General features: G+C 47.5%; 1 protein-coding gene across 2 annotated transcripts in view; it reads right to left on the reverse strand.

The window, feature by feature from the left end:
* Positions 1-17,500, reverse strand: part of kalrna (kalirin RhoGEF kinase a) — a 144,851-nt gene that overhangs the window by 63,681 nt on the left and 63,670 nt on the right. For both annotated transcript variants that reach the window (XM_031557899.2, XM_031557904.2), the window contains exons 6-11: positions 17,197-17,500; positions 13,759-13,881; positions 11,911-12,102; positions 11,328-11,459; positions 9,957-10,187; positions 2,774-2,896 (exon numbers count right to left, since the gene is read on the reverse strand). The exon at positions 17,197-17,500 is cut by the window's right edge and continues 35 nt beyond it. In XM_031557899.2, coding sequence (XP_031413759.1) covers positions 2,774-2,896; positions 9,957-10,187; positions 11,328-11,459; positions 11,911-12,102; positions 13,759-13,881; positions 17,197-17,500 — 1,105 coding nt within the window. The remainder of the gene's footprint in view (positions 1-2,773; positions 2,897-9,956; positions 10,188-11,327; positions 11,460-11,910; positions 12,103-13,758; positions 13,882-17,196) is intronic.

The raw sequence follows: 17,500 nt of genomic DNA on the forward strand, positions 1-17,500 counted from the left end.
GAGGAAGAAGGGCACACGGACGAGATCGAGTCTGGGCTCCTCCTACAGCTATTGATTGGAGGCGCAAGTTGACCAGACAGCTCCTCCCTTTTCTTTGATGGATGTCAACCAGGGTGGAAAGACAGAGAGAAAGAGAGAGAGGGAGAGAGAGAGAGAGAGAGAGAGAATGATTGGACGGCCTATGATAGTTCTGGATGGAGTTCTCCTCCCATCACGTTCATCCAGGAGAGCTCAGGCTCTCCAGACCACCACCCCCCCACAAAGCATGACAAGATCCCACCATCACTCCCTGGCAGACGAGCGCTGATGTCTTTCACACTCCCACACACACAAACACACAGACAAACACACACACACACACACACACACACACAACACACACACACAAACACACACACACACACACACACACACACACACACACACACACACACACACACACACACACACACACACAAGCTCCCACACAGGACGCTGGCTCTAATCCACCCCGGGAAGCCCATCCTTAAACCCCGAGCTTTCATCCCAACAGGAGAGCCCCGGTCGCCCCCCATTCCCCTCCCCTTTCCTCCCCCTAGGTGCGGAGCGATCAATAACCACATTCAGGCCGCTCCTGTTCTCCTGGAGCCGGTTTGGGAGAGAGGTGTATTTGTTTGTGTAGCTTCCCTCCTCACCGTCCAGCACCCTTGGCCTCCACAGCTTCCATTCACTCCGTATCGCTTTTCAGGCCTGCCGACGAGTTGCAGGAGGCTCACGAGCCAGATGCCAGAAACACAAGCTGTGCCTCTCTCCCCATTGAAGACGGTCGACGCCAAAACAAATCCCCGTTGCGTGTTTGGTCGGGCTCATTGTGCTGGAGGCCTCTAAGAACACAGCAAGCTCCAGCTTTTATGTCATTCAAGCTATTTGAGGGGAGGTTTTTGGCTTTTCCAGCGGTGTTATATCAGAAAGATGCAATGATGCTCTGAAGCAGTGCGTTCTAACCTCAAGCTGATTTCTGTGCACTGCTGTGATAAGTAGGGAATCCCAGTGGCTGATCAGTGGAAGGAAATCCAGGAAATGTTTTCTCTCTCTCCCTCTCTCTCTTTGCAGACGGTTATCTATTGTATATATCCGTGGCAAAAGAGTCGGGGAATTCAAAGAATACCGGCACCAGTCCATACTAGATCTCAAGGAGACAGATACAAACGTGGTCCAAAACTCCTGATGTTTGTGTCTGAGCATCATTTTTCTTTCCTGGACATAAATGACGCTAAGCCTGTCAATTAAAACAGATTTATTGGAACTGAAGAGGCTCAAGGGGAAGCCTCATTGCAGAGATCTAGCAGAGAAGAATTATGCTCCTGATGTGTGTGTGTGAGTGTGTGTGTGTTTGGGGGGGGGCTGAGCCGGCTCTTTCCTGTCAGACTCCTCCATCTCCAGTGGTGGCTGCACCACAGCCTCACCCGCATCAGGTAAGTCCATCATCACAGGGATACCTGCAGTGGGCTATAATGCCAGGATTACACTGTCTTGCAGCATCAGTATGCAAGCATTAGCTACGACAGTGACGTTACGGATTATCTATTAGCAGTAAATCCTACAGAATGTCTTATGCTTCGCTAGAGGCGCATTAATCTTATTTTTTAGTGCTTTGTGTTCTACACACCGTGTAGATGATCTTCACTACATAACAACATGCTTTCATGGTATATACTTTCTAAAAAACATGGTCCTGCAATCGTCTCTATGGTAAATTTCATTTTACAGCAGCCATGTCCCTGACAGACACTGCAGACATAAGTGTCTTTCCAGAGGAGACCATGTTCTTGTTTCTGAACAGGGTCTCATTTGTTTGGGCTTTCCTTTAATACTCTTGCGGAACGCAGCAACAATTTGCTGCAAAAGAACGAGACGGTTCTGCCAAATGCCATAAAACCCCGCCGGTGAAAATGAAAAGTTTTAAGCCCGCGTCCTGGCATTCAGCAACTGCTCTTTTGGAAATGTTCGCACTCATACACTCATTTCTATCACCTAGTTATTGCTTACAAGCAACTATAATGAACAGTAAAACTGGCATTTTGGTATGTTTCATTTACGCTCACACCAAACAACAGCCGTATCTGCTGTCATAAAAGTCAGCCATCTGTGAACACCGTCTGATACAAACACGAGCAGTGGAGGAGTGTAAAAAAAACACAATAGACCCATGATTAACTGTGGAGAAACAACAGAGCCTGACAAAGCCAGCACAAGCTGAAAGGCCTTTACCCTGGCGCTGTGCAGTTCAGTGGCTCCGTTTGTTGCCTTGACAGATATTAGCTGCAGCTCAAAAAACCTCATCGCACGGCAGAGTTTTTTTTATCACACACAAACATCACTCGCGCAGCGCAGCGGAGCACGCCTACACCTATTACCACACGACGCAACCTGTCTCTCTACAGCTTGTTAGAGTCGATGACAGATCTGAGACCTTCTCAAGGTAGCTAAAATAAACAGTTTCTGAGGGAAAGTACAGGGAGGCGAGAAAGAGGGTTGCAGACATTTTTACCAGATTTTGAACGCATTCTCACAAAGGCAGCACTCACATTCTGAAGTTTTGGGAAATTATACCTAGAGAGGATGACTAAACATGTTCATGCCAGACTCCCAATTATAGGCGAGGGATATTTTCTAACTATCTTTCACACCTTGCTGTGGTATCTGACAGGGTAAGTCTCAGGGTGATTGGGTCTCTCATGTTTGTTTATGAAGAACATTTACATATATCAGATTTCTAATGTCGCTACTGTACCTGTGCCACCTCCTCAAAGTCGTCATGGCGTTTCTGCAGTGCCCGTGCGCGATGGAGAGACTTGCCCACACCGATGTGTTTACTGAGGAAGGCCTCGCCATGGTTCTCAATCCAGTCCAACACCTGAGGGGAAGGCACACAGCAAAGACACACACACACACACACACACACACACACACACACACACACACACAAACATACACACACACACACACACACACACACACAAGCACACACACACACACACACACACACACACACACAGTGTTAAACAGCAGTATATGAACTGACGTTGACACCTAAAATCTCTCACAGCTGCTGAAAATCAGTGACAGCCAGAGTCATACGGAGACACACGCACATACTATATACACACACACACACACGTACACTAAGAGACTTCTTTTTCTCACCCTGACAATGCTGCAGGGATCTGTCATCAGTGTCACTCTGTCACAACACATCGAGTGTGCAGTTCACCTCCGACAAGCAATGAGAGAATTATAGTCTGGCCTGGGCTTCCAAGCTCCAGCCCCAGTGATAAAGCACTTTCATCTGGGGCTGCACAACAGTAGCCCCACCTCTGTGACTTCAACAAATCTCCTCCATTAGCCTTCACTCAGCGTGAGGAATCTTTAGGGAGCCGCCAGTCTGAAATTAAACCTTCAATCAGGTCTTTAAATCATACACTCCTCTTTCAATAAAAGATTCCTGGAATTCAGATTGAGGCCGTGGCATGCTGCACATGTCTGGAATACCAAGTCCAAATTGCCCAGGAGGTCTGGCAAATGAAGGGGAGGAGAGAGCTCCGATGATGAGATCATCTGTGTGGGTGTTTTTTTTGTGTGTGCGATGGTCCGGGGATAAATAAACGGACTTTGGCAGGGCCTGTTTCCTGCCTGGTGACACGACTGCCACCATCTCTCTGCGGCTGCTGGATCTAAAGCCTCTGCTATGATTTTGAGGCTCGCCCACTTTAATGAGCTCATTTCCCTGTGTTACTGTTTAATAACCAGGAACAGACAGAGAGCTTATTTGTCCTTTCAGAAGACATGCCTGTCTTGTCAACACAAAGTATACTGCAATACTGTGATATTGTTATGGTCGTACAAATGCACCTGTTAGCGGATCCCAGGTACAGCGTGCTGCGTGTGTTGTGGCTGTTGCTAGCCAGTTGTGCACTGTTGTTGTATCCTGCCACCCTTGCTAACCTTGTATGACTAAAGTTCTCATGCCCCATGTCAGCCAACCATAACTCAACATAACTCAACAAAACTAAACATAAACAGAATTCCCACACGCCATGCCGGGCAGCCTCTCCCTCTCCCTCTTCATCTCCTTCTACATCATATTATGCTAAGGCATTAATACTGATAAAGTGGTCATATGACCTACTATAACTGTGTACATACATCCATCTCTTTATTTGTTAACCAACTTTCTTTTCTCTGTCTTGTGTGACCTTTGCCCGCTAATGCCAATGGCTGTGAAAACATTGTTCCTCATCACCATAACCATTAAGTACTTATACACATATTAGGCAGCTGAGCTCTGCCCACTCACTTCCCCTACTAGTCCAGACTGTTTCTGCTCTGGGACACTGCTGCAGTCTCTCCACCTGATCTACTTGCAGAAACCCTTTGCCAACACCTACCCATCCCCACCACACTGTCTGTCTGCCTTAAATCTAACCCGCTCAAGGTACATCTTCATACTCTGTGCTAGCCTATTTACCCCTCAATGGAAATAATTGCAACCATCAACATAGTTTTCTGTTTCACTGCCCTACTTACCCTTGTAATTGTAACCTTACGAGCACACTATGTACCCACTACACTGTTCTACAAAATCATGTATATACCATCGTATGCCAGCCCACCCCCCCCCCCCCCCCCCCCATCCTTATGAGCGGATCTGCTCAGGGAATCTTCCTGTTTTTCCTTACCCATATTGCCATTGTGCTTGCTCCAGGGGGGGTCAGGCCCTGGGCTCTGTAAAGTGCCTTGAGACAAATTCATGGATTTGGAGCTATATAAATGAAATTGAATTGAATCGAATTGAATACAAATAAAGCTCATTTGAACTGAACTAAACTAAACTAGGAGAGCGAGAGAGAGAGAGAGAGAGAGAGAGAGAGAGAGAGAGAGTTTGTCTGTGTTTGTGTATTTGTGTGTGTTTATGTGTCTGTGCATGTGTGTATACGTGAGGAGGAAAAAGGTCCCATGTGGGGAAAGAGGAATGTTTATTAAGCAGCGTTAGTGCGTGCGTAGATGTGGCTTGTTTTCCCTCCGCTGATTAGAGCATCCACGGAAATAGTGCTCTAAAAGTGGGCCGCCGCCGCTCACACGAGCACACGAGCATGGCCAGGACTCTGGAAATAGAACTGGAGTGTGGATTCCTGCTGAGTGAAGATAACTGCCCCCACCGGACCATCCACATTCATACTGTACCTCCCCCTGATCCAGCACCTGCTGATGAACTGCCCCTGAGTGCCATGAGTCATTGATCTCTTCCTTCCCATCCCCATTACACTTCACCTCCGCAGCACAACGCTGAGGCAATGACATGCAACTGTCAGAGGAGCAGAACACACCCAACAGAGAAACAATACACTGAGAAGAGACAAAGGCTGGAAATGAAAGAAGAAAAACATTCCTTGGCTTGATTATGCCTGGTGCCTATGGGAGAGCAGATGCTTGTGTGTGAGTGAGAGCCGCGCATTGAATGCAATCCCGCTCCAAATCTGTTGATTGTCATAAGGTACACAAACAGACTCCAAACCCCCCAAGGAGGCATCTAAACAATTTACGGGGAGAAGCCAGGAAAACGTTTTTTCTTTCTCTCTCTCTCTCTCTCTCTCTCTCTCTCCCTTTCCTACTTTTATTCTCTCCCACAGTCACACTCCCTTGTTTATGGTGTCTGATAGCTCTTTGACTTTTGCAGGCGATGCTGTGTGGGTTTCCTTCTGTTCCTGTGTTTACAGGGAGAAGAGAAAATAACTCCTCATTTTTTTCTTCTAAATATACTTTTATAAGAGCACGGAAGCCTTTCGCTCAGGCGCGCACGCGAGACACAGACGTCGCTAAAATGAAGTGTAGACCCACTTACTTAAAGGGGCCGATTTTAACACACTCACTAGACTAATATAAAACCAGAGTCTGTGCTTCGGTCTCACCTTTCGGCATGGCCACAATGAAACTCTCTGCATTCTGCAGGCATGGCGTAATTTGTTTTTAACTGCATCCCAGCAACATGCCAAGAAGGATGATGGCTACTCCAGTGTTTTTTTTTAAACAAAAGGGGGGGTGGAAGAGCGAGCCGTTCCCTCTCTGCCAGTTCCTCCCATATTTGGCTGCACTTGATAATGACCTTGAAGAAGAAGGATTTTTTCCCCCCTACAGTATGCATCTCTCGCACAATTCTTCTCTGACACACTCTATCGCCCAGTGGAATCCCCAGAGAGAGACAAAGAGAGTGTGAGAGAGAGAGAGAGTGTGAGAGAGAGAGAGAGTGAGAGATGGAGGGAGCGGGAGAGGTAGAAATAGAGAAAGGAAGGGAGAGAGAAAGTGAGTGTGTGAGAGAGAGAGAGAGTGTGTGTGTGAGAGAGAGATAGAGAGAGAGAGAGAGAGAGAAAGAGAGTGTGAGAGAGAGAGAGAGAGAGAGAGAGAGAGAGAGAGAGAGAGGGATGTGTTTTCTGTGTGTTGCTCCAGCTCCCGGGGGCTGGAGCCTGAGCTCACTCATGTGCTCAGCTGATAACCCCTCGTGCTGACCCGCGTGGAGGCCTCACTCTCCCGCTCGCCTCCCTGAGCCAAGCCTCACAGCGCGCCCAGAACAGAGCTGTGTCCTCAGCCTTTACCTGTAAAACAGATCAGCCCCCCACTCCCCCCAACAGAAAGATAGAAAGAGAGACAGAGAGAGAGAGAAAGGAAGGGAGGGAGAGAGGTACAAAGGAAATACAGGGGAAGCAGGGAGGCAAAGCCTTTGGTCCCCACTCCAAGCCCAGCCCACACTGTGAAAGGGCATGGATGGCTCCACAGGGCCGCACAAGGTCCCTTGGATAAAGGTAATGGCACAAAGTCCTCTCTCATTTGCTATCCTATAAATAGCCGCTGTGATGATGGATCAGGCTATTTTTTATTTTTAAGTTTAACAGCTTTTATTGGATCTTTTATGGCACAACCCTCCTCTAAGCAGTAATTACGATACTCCACAGGGAAACAGCACCGTCAAGCAGTTTTCAGCATCAGATATCTTTTCATCACATCAGCACAACAGCAGCACAGTCAACCGACAGGCTGGCGTCCCTTCCTAATGCAGAGAGAGCTATACCTGACAAGAGGGGTTTATCTGAAGGCAGCTTAAGGTGGCATCCCCCAGGGCCCACAGCATGGGACCTCCTGTGTGAGCAGCTCTGTGTAATTAGCGTGCCGCTAACAAGCCTAGCTCAGTTCAGGGGAGCGGTGCCTGCAGCTGAGCAGGGGACTGGCAGAGTGCTGAGACAGACTGGGTTTGTGCACAGCGAGGAGGCATGCAGTCTTTCAGCACAGACCGAGACTCTGTGACTGCATATGAGATGGGGGTGTGGGGGTGGGGGTGGGGGGGGGGACCACCCCATGGCCAGTGCAATGATCAAAGTGGTTTTTCTTTCCATGACAGAAAGAAAGATGATTCAATTTTCTCTTTTGTTGTACAGAGTGCAGGGAGTGTTTCAGATTGTTGACCCAATACATCAGACGGAGGATGGGAATGCACATGCATAGGCCGAGAACAAAAACACATCACGCCCTTTTCTGTGTGTTTTAAACACACACACACACACACACACACACACACACACACACACACACACACACACACACACACACAAATACACACACACTGTGATGGTAAAATGCATTAATCACACTTGCGTTCAACATTGACCTACAGTTATGGATCAAGCCCAGCAACTAGGCATCACGCGCAAATGCACAGATACACACACATACATACATACAAACAAACACACACACACACACACACACACACACACACACACACACACACACACACACATAAACACACACGCACATATACACACACACATACAAACACAAACATAAACACACAAAGGCCACAACTCATCATGTGCTTTTTTCCCCATCGAGTCTCCCATCGCTCCAATCACACACAGATTACAGCGTAACCATTCACAGACCATCCAGTACCATGCTTGTTTCTGGGAGGTCTTGTTTGCTCAAGTAAACAACTTGGCATGTTTTCCTCCACCTTGTTTAATAGTCCACTTCAGGTTGTGCTCTCGAAAGTAGTGGGAGACTGAGATATTTTTTTTTCAAATATCACAGTAATTTTAATAGTATTTAAAGGGAATTCCTTGAAGCTATGGTACCAAATAAGGTAAAAATAACACTGAGACGCGACGTTTGTGTGGTGTCTTCACCAACGAGAGCGAAACAGCGCATTAGCGTGAGGGAATTATGTGCGTTAAATCATCAAAAGCGAGGGTTCCAGCAAATTAACCATCAAACATGCTGTAAGTAAGAAAGTGGCAGTGCACATTACACTGTGCTTATCTGCCTGGGCGACCCAGCGATGGGGTGGCGTGTTGGAGGAAGGTGTGTGACCCGGCCTCACAGAGAGGCCTGGCAGACAGCAGGGCGCTTATCTCCAGCAGGGCAGGGACTGGAGCTCAGGGGCCTCAGACGATGGTTAGATACGGTCAGGACTTCACAGATGGAGCTTAGGAGGGGGGGGGGGGGTTGGGGGTGATGGGGGAGGTGGAGGACGGGAGGAGGTGAGGAGGTGAGGAGGGAGTGATAGAGAGGTGATGGAGGAGTAGTGAGTGAGGGAAGAGATGGGGGCGTAGTGGGTGCAGGACATCAGAGAGGAGAGGAGAGGGACCCACCCGAATATATATGAAGGGAGAGAGAGGACAGGGGACGGGTCAGTCATGTGATTGCATTACGTCACACGCACGCCCATGACCACACACAGTACATATGTTCAAACACACACACACACACACCACACACATACTTTTTAAGCTTCCATAAAGGGAAGTCTGAGATTACTGTGCGTTACTTTTTTCAGGTCATTGCCCTGGTAGTAAAATATTGAAGAATGGCGCGCATTAATTATTCATGAGGTCAAAAATGTAAAAGTGAAGCCCGAGTCAACAGAGCTCCAGTGTCTCCAGCGCTTCCCCCCGCGCTGGGCCACTTTGGCCCGGGTTCAGATCTTGATTTGGCCCGCGGGCTTGGCCGGTTCTGCTGTGGAATTAGAGCTGAATCAGGCTCTCTGCAGTGCTCGGCTGATAAACCTCTCTTGTCTTTGGGGTGAAATCCAGCCCTACAGCTTGGAATTTCAGAAAAACAGGTCCTAATGCAAGGGATATTAACTGTACTCGCCGGGCATATTTCCAATATTAGAGCGGGGAAAAAAAATATTCTGTGTAAAAAAAGTAGACAACCCTCAATTTATAGTCATCTGTTGACAAATCTCCTCTGTCAACACTCATTTCCTTAAATTATGGATGTATAACAGGAAATTAGCATAAAACCAAACAAGCTACATGATGCTGGAGAAATAAATAGCTGTCCGTCGACGAAAGAACTTGACCATATTTAAACGGATACATACTACTCCACTCCCAGAGGCTGTAAGCCCACACAGCAACTTCAAATCCCCATAAAACTCTACCTGCTAAGAGCAGTCCTGAGTACAAGTGCCGTTATCGCAGACATTCCTGTGTGAGGCCCCCAAGACTTAGCTGGATGTCGCTGTACCATGTTTAGGGAGCTGAGTTCGAGATACCAGTGGCTGTGCCACTAGCATGACTCAACATAGATAGCACACGTGCACTCCACACTTGTCTGTGATTCACATAGGATAGAACTACAAAACTGAATTTCCTTTAGACTGCAGATATATAGCTATAGCTGCCGTGCATCTGTAGCAGAGGTCAGTGGAGGCCTAAACCTTAAAGCATGAACTACTGGCTGGTGCTAACACACACTCTGAGACCAGTGCAGGACAACACATCTCACCTGTATTTGACATAGAGCTAATGTTTTGTGAAGGTTTTGCCACCCAAAGAAATCAGATTTTTATCTTTTAGAATCACGTCTATTGTCTCATGTTTATATTGAACCATATCCCTGGCATAATCCCGGTAATTGCTTACCTGCTGAACGTCCTGCTGGAAGACGCAGAGCTGGAGCCGCTGATGCAGCCGGACCTTCCTGTGCTGCCAGAGGCTCTCCAGCCGCCTCTGGTGGTGCAGGACCTCGTGCACCACGTCCAGGATGCAGTGCACCGCCTTGGAGTAATTGGCAGTGGCCGTCAGAGACTCAGTGTCCCCTGGACTCAGAGGCCGCTGGAGGACATCCAGCAAGGCCTTGCCGTCCTGACTGACCTGGAGACAGCATCGGAGATGGGTTTGGGATGAGAATAATCAAGCACACCTTAGGATATACTGGGCATCCCTGTTCATGTTATGTATGACACTGCATCATTTGAGTCACTAGTAGCTAAAATCACACTTTTAGAAAATGTAAGCAAAGAGACAGAGTCACAATGAGATGTTGAGTCTGAGCTCCTCGGTCTCTGCAAATAAAGCGTTTCATTCCCCTCACCCCAATCTGTTCTGAGTCCTGCTGTCTAAATTAGGTTTGTTCAACCTGTAATCATATTCCTGAGGCAAATTGTAATATGATGGTCGTCTCAGGAATGTTTGCTTTTCTTTATCCGCGGCACAATGAGGACAAACATTGCTTAACCAGCCCTCCATTTATCTCAACCAAAAGTACTTATGGGCACTTTTTTGTTCTAAGTATGCTGCTTGCAAAAGGCAACCCAGGACAACATTTGAGTAAGACTTCTGGCATTTACTGAAAGGTACCCTGAGCAAACCTTTCATGACTTACAATCCTGTTCCCAGCAGATAAAATCCTTTGCTAAAGGCTAGCGGTGAACATATTACAGACTGTGAACCCCATAGGGTGTCGTCTGTGTGATTTAAATCCAACAAGAAAAGGGCACTTTTTATGAAGCAGAGACATTTGACTTAGACACTATGAAAACACGGCTCTTTTTATAACAGATCTGTGGTGAATAGCGTGTGTCACCGCCTCCTGATGCTAGCCCCTTTATCTCTTGTTTGCATCTTGTCCTAAAATGGAATTTTGGAGAATATGAGGCAGCACATTTCCATGCCTAAATATTTTCTTTTCACAAACCACATCCCCCAAAAACTCATTCCTGAAAAATAATTCTGGAGCAAGAAGGCCGAGTGAAAAAGGAGAGAACTGCACGCTATGTCACCACCCTGCGTTGGACAAACAAACGTACCGTCTTGATTAGGGCTTTGTTTACAGCACATTAGCAACTGGACTGGTGTTTACACAACTCCTGTCTTAGTTTCTATTTATGATTCCCCACACCCTACATTTTTATTTTGACTCTTTTCCTAGGCTCTGTCTGGATGCTAGTTGTTTGTGTTTAGACTGAGCGTGAACTCTTGTCAGTGGGGACGGCGCGGCGCTGGCTGGCTCACCTCGGTGTAGGCCTGGGTCACTTGCTCGTAGAGCGTCTGGTGGTGGTGGATGGCCAGCTCCAGGTCCTGCATCCCCGACGGCAGGCCTCCCTCGCTGCAGATCTTGCACCAGGCATCCACGCCCGACAGGAACTGGAAGAGGGCCAGCAGACGCATTCACAGTCAGAGCCAGACGTGACGGCCGCCCTGCGCCTCGCAGGGGGGCCACAGCAGCAGCGGCGGCGGTGGATAAGTGCTTGAGTGCTTTCTGACAATCTGGGGGTTTTGTTCGGGCCGCCAGGGCTTTACGATCTCCTGTACCCAGGATGCAGGCTGTGTTCCCAGCCGTCCGGCCCCAGTGCACTACATGACCACACTACATTTTTACATTCACCGGTGGTTAAACACTAGTGTAAGTAAGTGAAATCCTATATTGGCCTGCAAACATTTAAACCAAACACTACTTTAGAGCTTCTTTACAGGACTATGGAGTGCTACAACTGTCTAAGCATATTCGTCAGAAAGATTGAATGAAACTCTGTAGCATTAGACTATGAGAGACTGACCCGGGGGGTGGGGGGGGGGGAGGTTGTGCCTTTGGTACCTGTTCCGATTTTTGGTGGAATACGGCCGACATGGCCAGTATGGTGCTCCGCTCATCCAGCGCTGCGGCGAAGCCCTTCCACTCCTGGTCCAGCTGCGCCGAGATCTGCTTGATCTGCTGCGAGGCGTAGTGGCCGGCCTCCGACAGCCGCGAGGCCACCGACATGATGCGGTTTATGTTCACATAGGCGTTCTGTGGGGCATCAGGTAAGTACAGGATAAACGCTTTACACAGGATGTCGTTTTTTTTCTTTTTTTTTCAAAATTAATTTATATTTAGGTTTATCCCTTCCCTATGTATGCTAAACTGGGATGAATGAAAAACACGAACTGCCGTCTATTTGCGCACATTTAAATATCAGAAGTTAAACCTTTTGAGGACATGGCTGTGGAGAGGTTAATTCTACCTAATAGTATGCTTCATGGGAATGAATAAGATAAACCTGAATCCGGCGTTATAGTGTCTGTGCCAGATCCCCTCTGTGAGCTCCCCCTGATGGCTCTATCGTGGCTCTAGAGTCCCACCATTGCACACAACACTAAATGCCAAATACTTATGACACGTGAGCCGGTGTGAGGCGAGCAGTAGACACGGTAAAGGACAACAAGCATGACAAAATCCCACCATCACTCCCTGGCAGACAAGCGCTGATGTCTTTCACACTCCCACACACACAAACACACAGACAAACACACACACAGACACACAGACACACACACACACACACACACACACACACACACACATGGATTCACATGCTCCCTGCTGCCATCTGGCTCCTCTCACAGCCGCCCATCCATCATCAAGGCATGTCTCATGGCCGCTCAGAGAGTTCGCTCTGTTCATTTCACAGCCTCTCCTCGGCATGTAGCAGCGGTGTTTATTTATCGGTAACCTGATTACAGCCCTCTAATGATGCCTTAAAACGCTAATAAGAGGTTCATTTAAACCAGGGGCTTAATTAAGTGCCCCGGGCGCAGAACAGACCTGAGCCAAGGAGTTGGAAATGAGACGAGAGTGAGACAGTGAGACAGTGTGTAGAATCTGTGCTGTTGTTGATGCTGAGCCATGACTCAAGGTTCTCACAGCGGTTCCTCAGTGCTGATAGTTTGATGTATTTTTCAGAGAGGGGGGGTTGGGGGGGTTGATTGGTGGTGTAGCTGTTTGTGTGATGACTGCGCCGTGGCAACAGGCTGGTGGAGGCAAGCTGTGTTCTCTTCAGAGGAGAGCAGCACAGACGGGTGGCAGAAGGCCTGCTGATACCACTACTCCCCACACCACACCACACCACAGAGCCCGGCGCAGCACAAAGCCCTCTGCTAATCACACACATACTCACACTGAGGCTGAGAAACATTTCTATGCTCATGTGGCACATATACATGTACATACACAGTAGATATGCAGTACATATGCATACACAAATACATACCAAAATGTAAAATATGCTTAAAAGCATAAAATACGCTTCATGTGCATTGTCATCCATCTTTCATAGATAATAAAAATAACCACATGACACAAACACATAAATAGCCACAGGCCTCACACACAGAGAGACATGCACGCACATGCACACACAGGCACACACAAACACACACACATGTACACATGCACTCTTGCCCCCAGCCATCATGCCAGAGATTCAGAGGAGAAGTGTCACTCTGAGGACTTTTTTGAGACCCGTTTCCATTCCTGCACAGATCAATTTCTCGGAATTGATAAATGAAGGTGCTCAGGTGCAGCACCCAGCCCCCCTGACCCCACTGGTAATTGAGTTGAGTCTGCGTTTGGACAACCTCCCCCTCCTCCTCCGCCAGAGAAAGAGAGAGAGAGAGAGAGACTCACCATGGAGTTCATGGCGAAGTGATTGTGTTGGGTCTGCAGGTCCATGGCGTGCTGGTAGCTCAGTCCGATCTCCGTGTGGCTCTGGAGGAACAGCTCCTTGTTGTGACTGATCCAGTCAAACATCTGGAAAAGAAAAGCGCACGAACACAGCACCGGGGGAAGTGTGTTATCATTACACTTATTTCTGTAGGGGATATCATTAAAAAAAAAAAAAACACTCTCCACCGCTCTCACTCGTTTTGTAGAGGGAAGGTTTATATTAAGGAAGTGAAGTCACTTGGCTTGCGTTTCTATATATATTGGAGGTGGATCAACATCAATGATGTCGTCAAATTCTATTCAGGGGGAAAAGCAGAGGGATTGCTCAGTAATATGTAATCTATTTCTCCTAGGAGTCTTTGACCATGGTCCGGAGAGGCTAGCATAGATTAATCAAACGTGTTCTTAAACACGCATTACGTCATTGGCCATCAAACACAAAGACCCCTTAGGTTGTGAAAGGTGTGTTCCTGTTGTACGAAAGATAAAACGCAGAATGTGTTTTCAGAAACTAATGAGATAAGATTAAAGAGTGTTTTGATGAGATAATTAGCCTAAATTGAATATTTGGGCAAATTCAATTAAAACCGAGACTGCAATCTACTTCCATCCAGTTGTAACAGCAAATTTCACACTTGGCAGAATGGAACGGCTGTAAGACAGCGCTATCCGTGTTTAATTTGGTTTTAGATTTGATTAACTGGAGAGTGAATCGATACAGAGACAACAAATAGCAAATTAACTAGAGTTCGAGAGGAAACACCTCTCATTCTCATTTCAGGAGCATTAGGAATGTTGGTAGAGAAAATGACTGTCAAATTCAAATCAAACCAAATAATCCTTGAAGCATCATAAAATGTCTGATCATTATCATTTCATTAGATTACAAGCCTTTCATCTATTTCAAGTTTAAATGGTAATTGATAGAGGAGGAAGGACAGGCCAGCACAGGCAAGTCCAAGCTGCAAGTCGATTTTTCCGCACTCTGCATTACTGATGAAAAGCTGTAGTTTGGTCTGGGAATCTTACACTCGGCCTTTTGATTTCAGTCGTGTGCCAGACCAAACATTCCTGTCTGGAGGGATGACCATCACATCTCAAGATCTGTTTGGGAGTCAGCAGAGTTCCCTGGTGTCGTCCGACTTCGTTCAAAATAAACACTGGAGTAACTCAACAATGCTCCAGAAGAAAAAGAAAAAAAAAGAGTATGGCTGCTTGGACACCACAGCCCGTCAGGAAAACTTATCAGCCCAGGGGCCCAGAGTGAGATGAATATAGGCACTAATCACAGGGCCGGGTAGTCGACATGAGGTCATAGCACATGTGGACAGAGAAAGAGAGAGAGAGGGGGGGGGGAGAGACAGAGAGATGGAGTGGGGAGAGATGAGAGAGTGAATGAGAGAGAAATGAGGGGCCCTGCAGACGGTTATTACTGTCTTTGATCTGGATCCTTGTGCATATGAGCTGGCTTTACTGGAGTCTCAGGGAAAGCACCTCATTTTACGACAGTGAAAACGAGGACACATCCTTTTTGAACCATTTCAACTTCAATGGTTCTTCTACAGTGCATCCGCGTAAAACAGCGATCCTAATCTCGCCTCCGAAGCAAGACAGCATGGTGGGAACGCTGGAAGTAGCTCACAATGGCGGCCCAGACGACATTTCTCCAAGCCATGGCAACAGCCTCTAATGGCAATAAGTCTGGGGAGGTGGCCTGGGCAGCTGATTGTGTAATGCATTGATCGGTGCTATTAGTCACGGTGTGACAAAACCATCTCCCCCAAGGGGGACCAGTGCACCCACACACAGGCGGCAGGGTGGCCTTGATTGGCTGCTGCACCAGAGAGAATGAATCATTATGTGGGCCTGTCCTAATCAAAGGCACCATGGGAAAACACTGCAATTAGGGGAAGAGAGTGCACTTATCTAAATGAGCCTCTCAGTGTATAATCCAGGGGCCATTGTCCCTCCAGTTCATCATTCTGGGTTAAATAAGGGGAAAAAAGCCTAGTGTTGATCCGGGGCTGAACGAGCGCTCCATCACTGTCTCAGAATAGCAAACACCCCGCTACTCTACGCTACAGGCCTGCTGCTGGTCACGTCACACTCCATGGTTAGAAATTAAGACACTGGCCAATTGAAATAACGGTTTTGATTAGTTTGAGGCCATTGGACGGTTTCCCCCTCGTCTCTCAAGGCCCAGTAATGCATGAGTGTCTCCTCACCTTGAGTGCCAAGGCTATTAGTGGTGAGATTCACATTTTGCTGTCATCACTCCGCAGCATCCCACAGGCTGTGTGTTATTCTGTGCACATTTCAAAAATGGATGCCTGCTGCTTATCTAAACAAGCGAACATTACTGGATGATGATTTCTCAAAATGACAAGCCAGCCAGCCGAAATATAAAGTCGACGGCTGAACCCTACACGCAAACCGAGCTCACCACACAAATTCCTGTCAGCCCATGTTTGTTATTCGACGTTGAGCCGAGGACATCGAGGCGTGTGCCTTGCGTAAATATTTACACACAAGGGACAAGGTTTTTAAAAAAAATGAGAATGAATACCCCCAAAAAAGTTTGACAATAGTTTGTTTACCACACTAGTTGACTGCAGCTGAAAGGCCAATGTTATCCCTCAACACAGCTGGGCCCATCCAGACCCCGAACGCTTCCAACCATCCCTGTCTGTCCAGCAACATTCAGATTGATGGTTGCTGTGTACTCTTCTCAAAGACGGAGAGGGATGGAAAAATTTTGTTTTTTTTTCAACCACTGTACAATGTACTCTCTGTACGTCATGAACTGAGTGGAAAGTAGGAGGGTGGTACACACATATTCAGTTTCCATCACTTCACTTGCCTTTGTTTGTATTTGACTTGCATTTATATATATATATATATATATTTATATCACAATTATTACCATCAATGCTGCAAGTTGTACAGCTGTTAGCGTTTCTTGTTAATTTCCACCAGATTTAGCCATCGTAGAAACAAACCCTTCCCTTCAATGTGTGGTGCATACAGGAAATGAATGGAAGGCAGGAATGCTCTTTGGAAGATTCCTGATTGGTCGATACTGCTGGACTGTGTTGAAACTCTTGTGGCTGATTACAAAGCCCTGGAGAGGCCGAGAGGCTGCTTTCTTTTCTCCAAGTATCTATCGACATGATGGCTATCAGAGTGCAAAGCAATCTAGTATATGTATTCTCAGGAAGTCACTAACCGACACAAGTTTTTCTTATTTACTCTGCGTATATGCAGGGTATCAAGGGTCTCACCGACCATTTTATCTCACATAAGCTGAGGAGAAGAAAACCTCATCATAAATCAGCCCAGCCCATTCACAACTGTTGTCACTCCTTCACAGCCATTGCATGTCTGTCGTCTTACACCAACCTTCTCGGCGTCCTGCTCGAACAGGCGCAGCTGGAAGCACTGGTCCAGCTTGAGCTTGCGCACGTGCCACATCTGGTGCAGGTGCTGGCGCGTGGAGTGCAGCTTGTCCAGCAGGCTGGCGATCTTGGGCACCACGCTCTGGAAGTCGGCGCTGCCCGAGATGCAGTTGCGCCCCGAGAAGCCGTCGCTGGAGCGGATGCACTGCAGCAGCCGCTGGCCCTCGCGGTCCAGCTCGTCCACGGGGGCCTTCATCACCTTCTTCTTCAGCTGCGTGTGCTCGTCGATCAGCCGCCGCGATCCCTCC

Source organism: Clupea harengus, chromosome 2 (genome assembly GCF_900700415.2).
Source record: "Clupea harengus chromosome 2, Ch_v2.0.2, whole genome shotgun sequence".
Classification (NCBI taxonomy): domain Eukaryota; kingdom Metazoa; phylum Chordata; class Actinopteri; order Clupeiformes; family Clupeidae; genus Clupea; species Clupea harengus.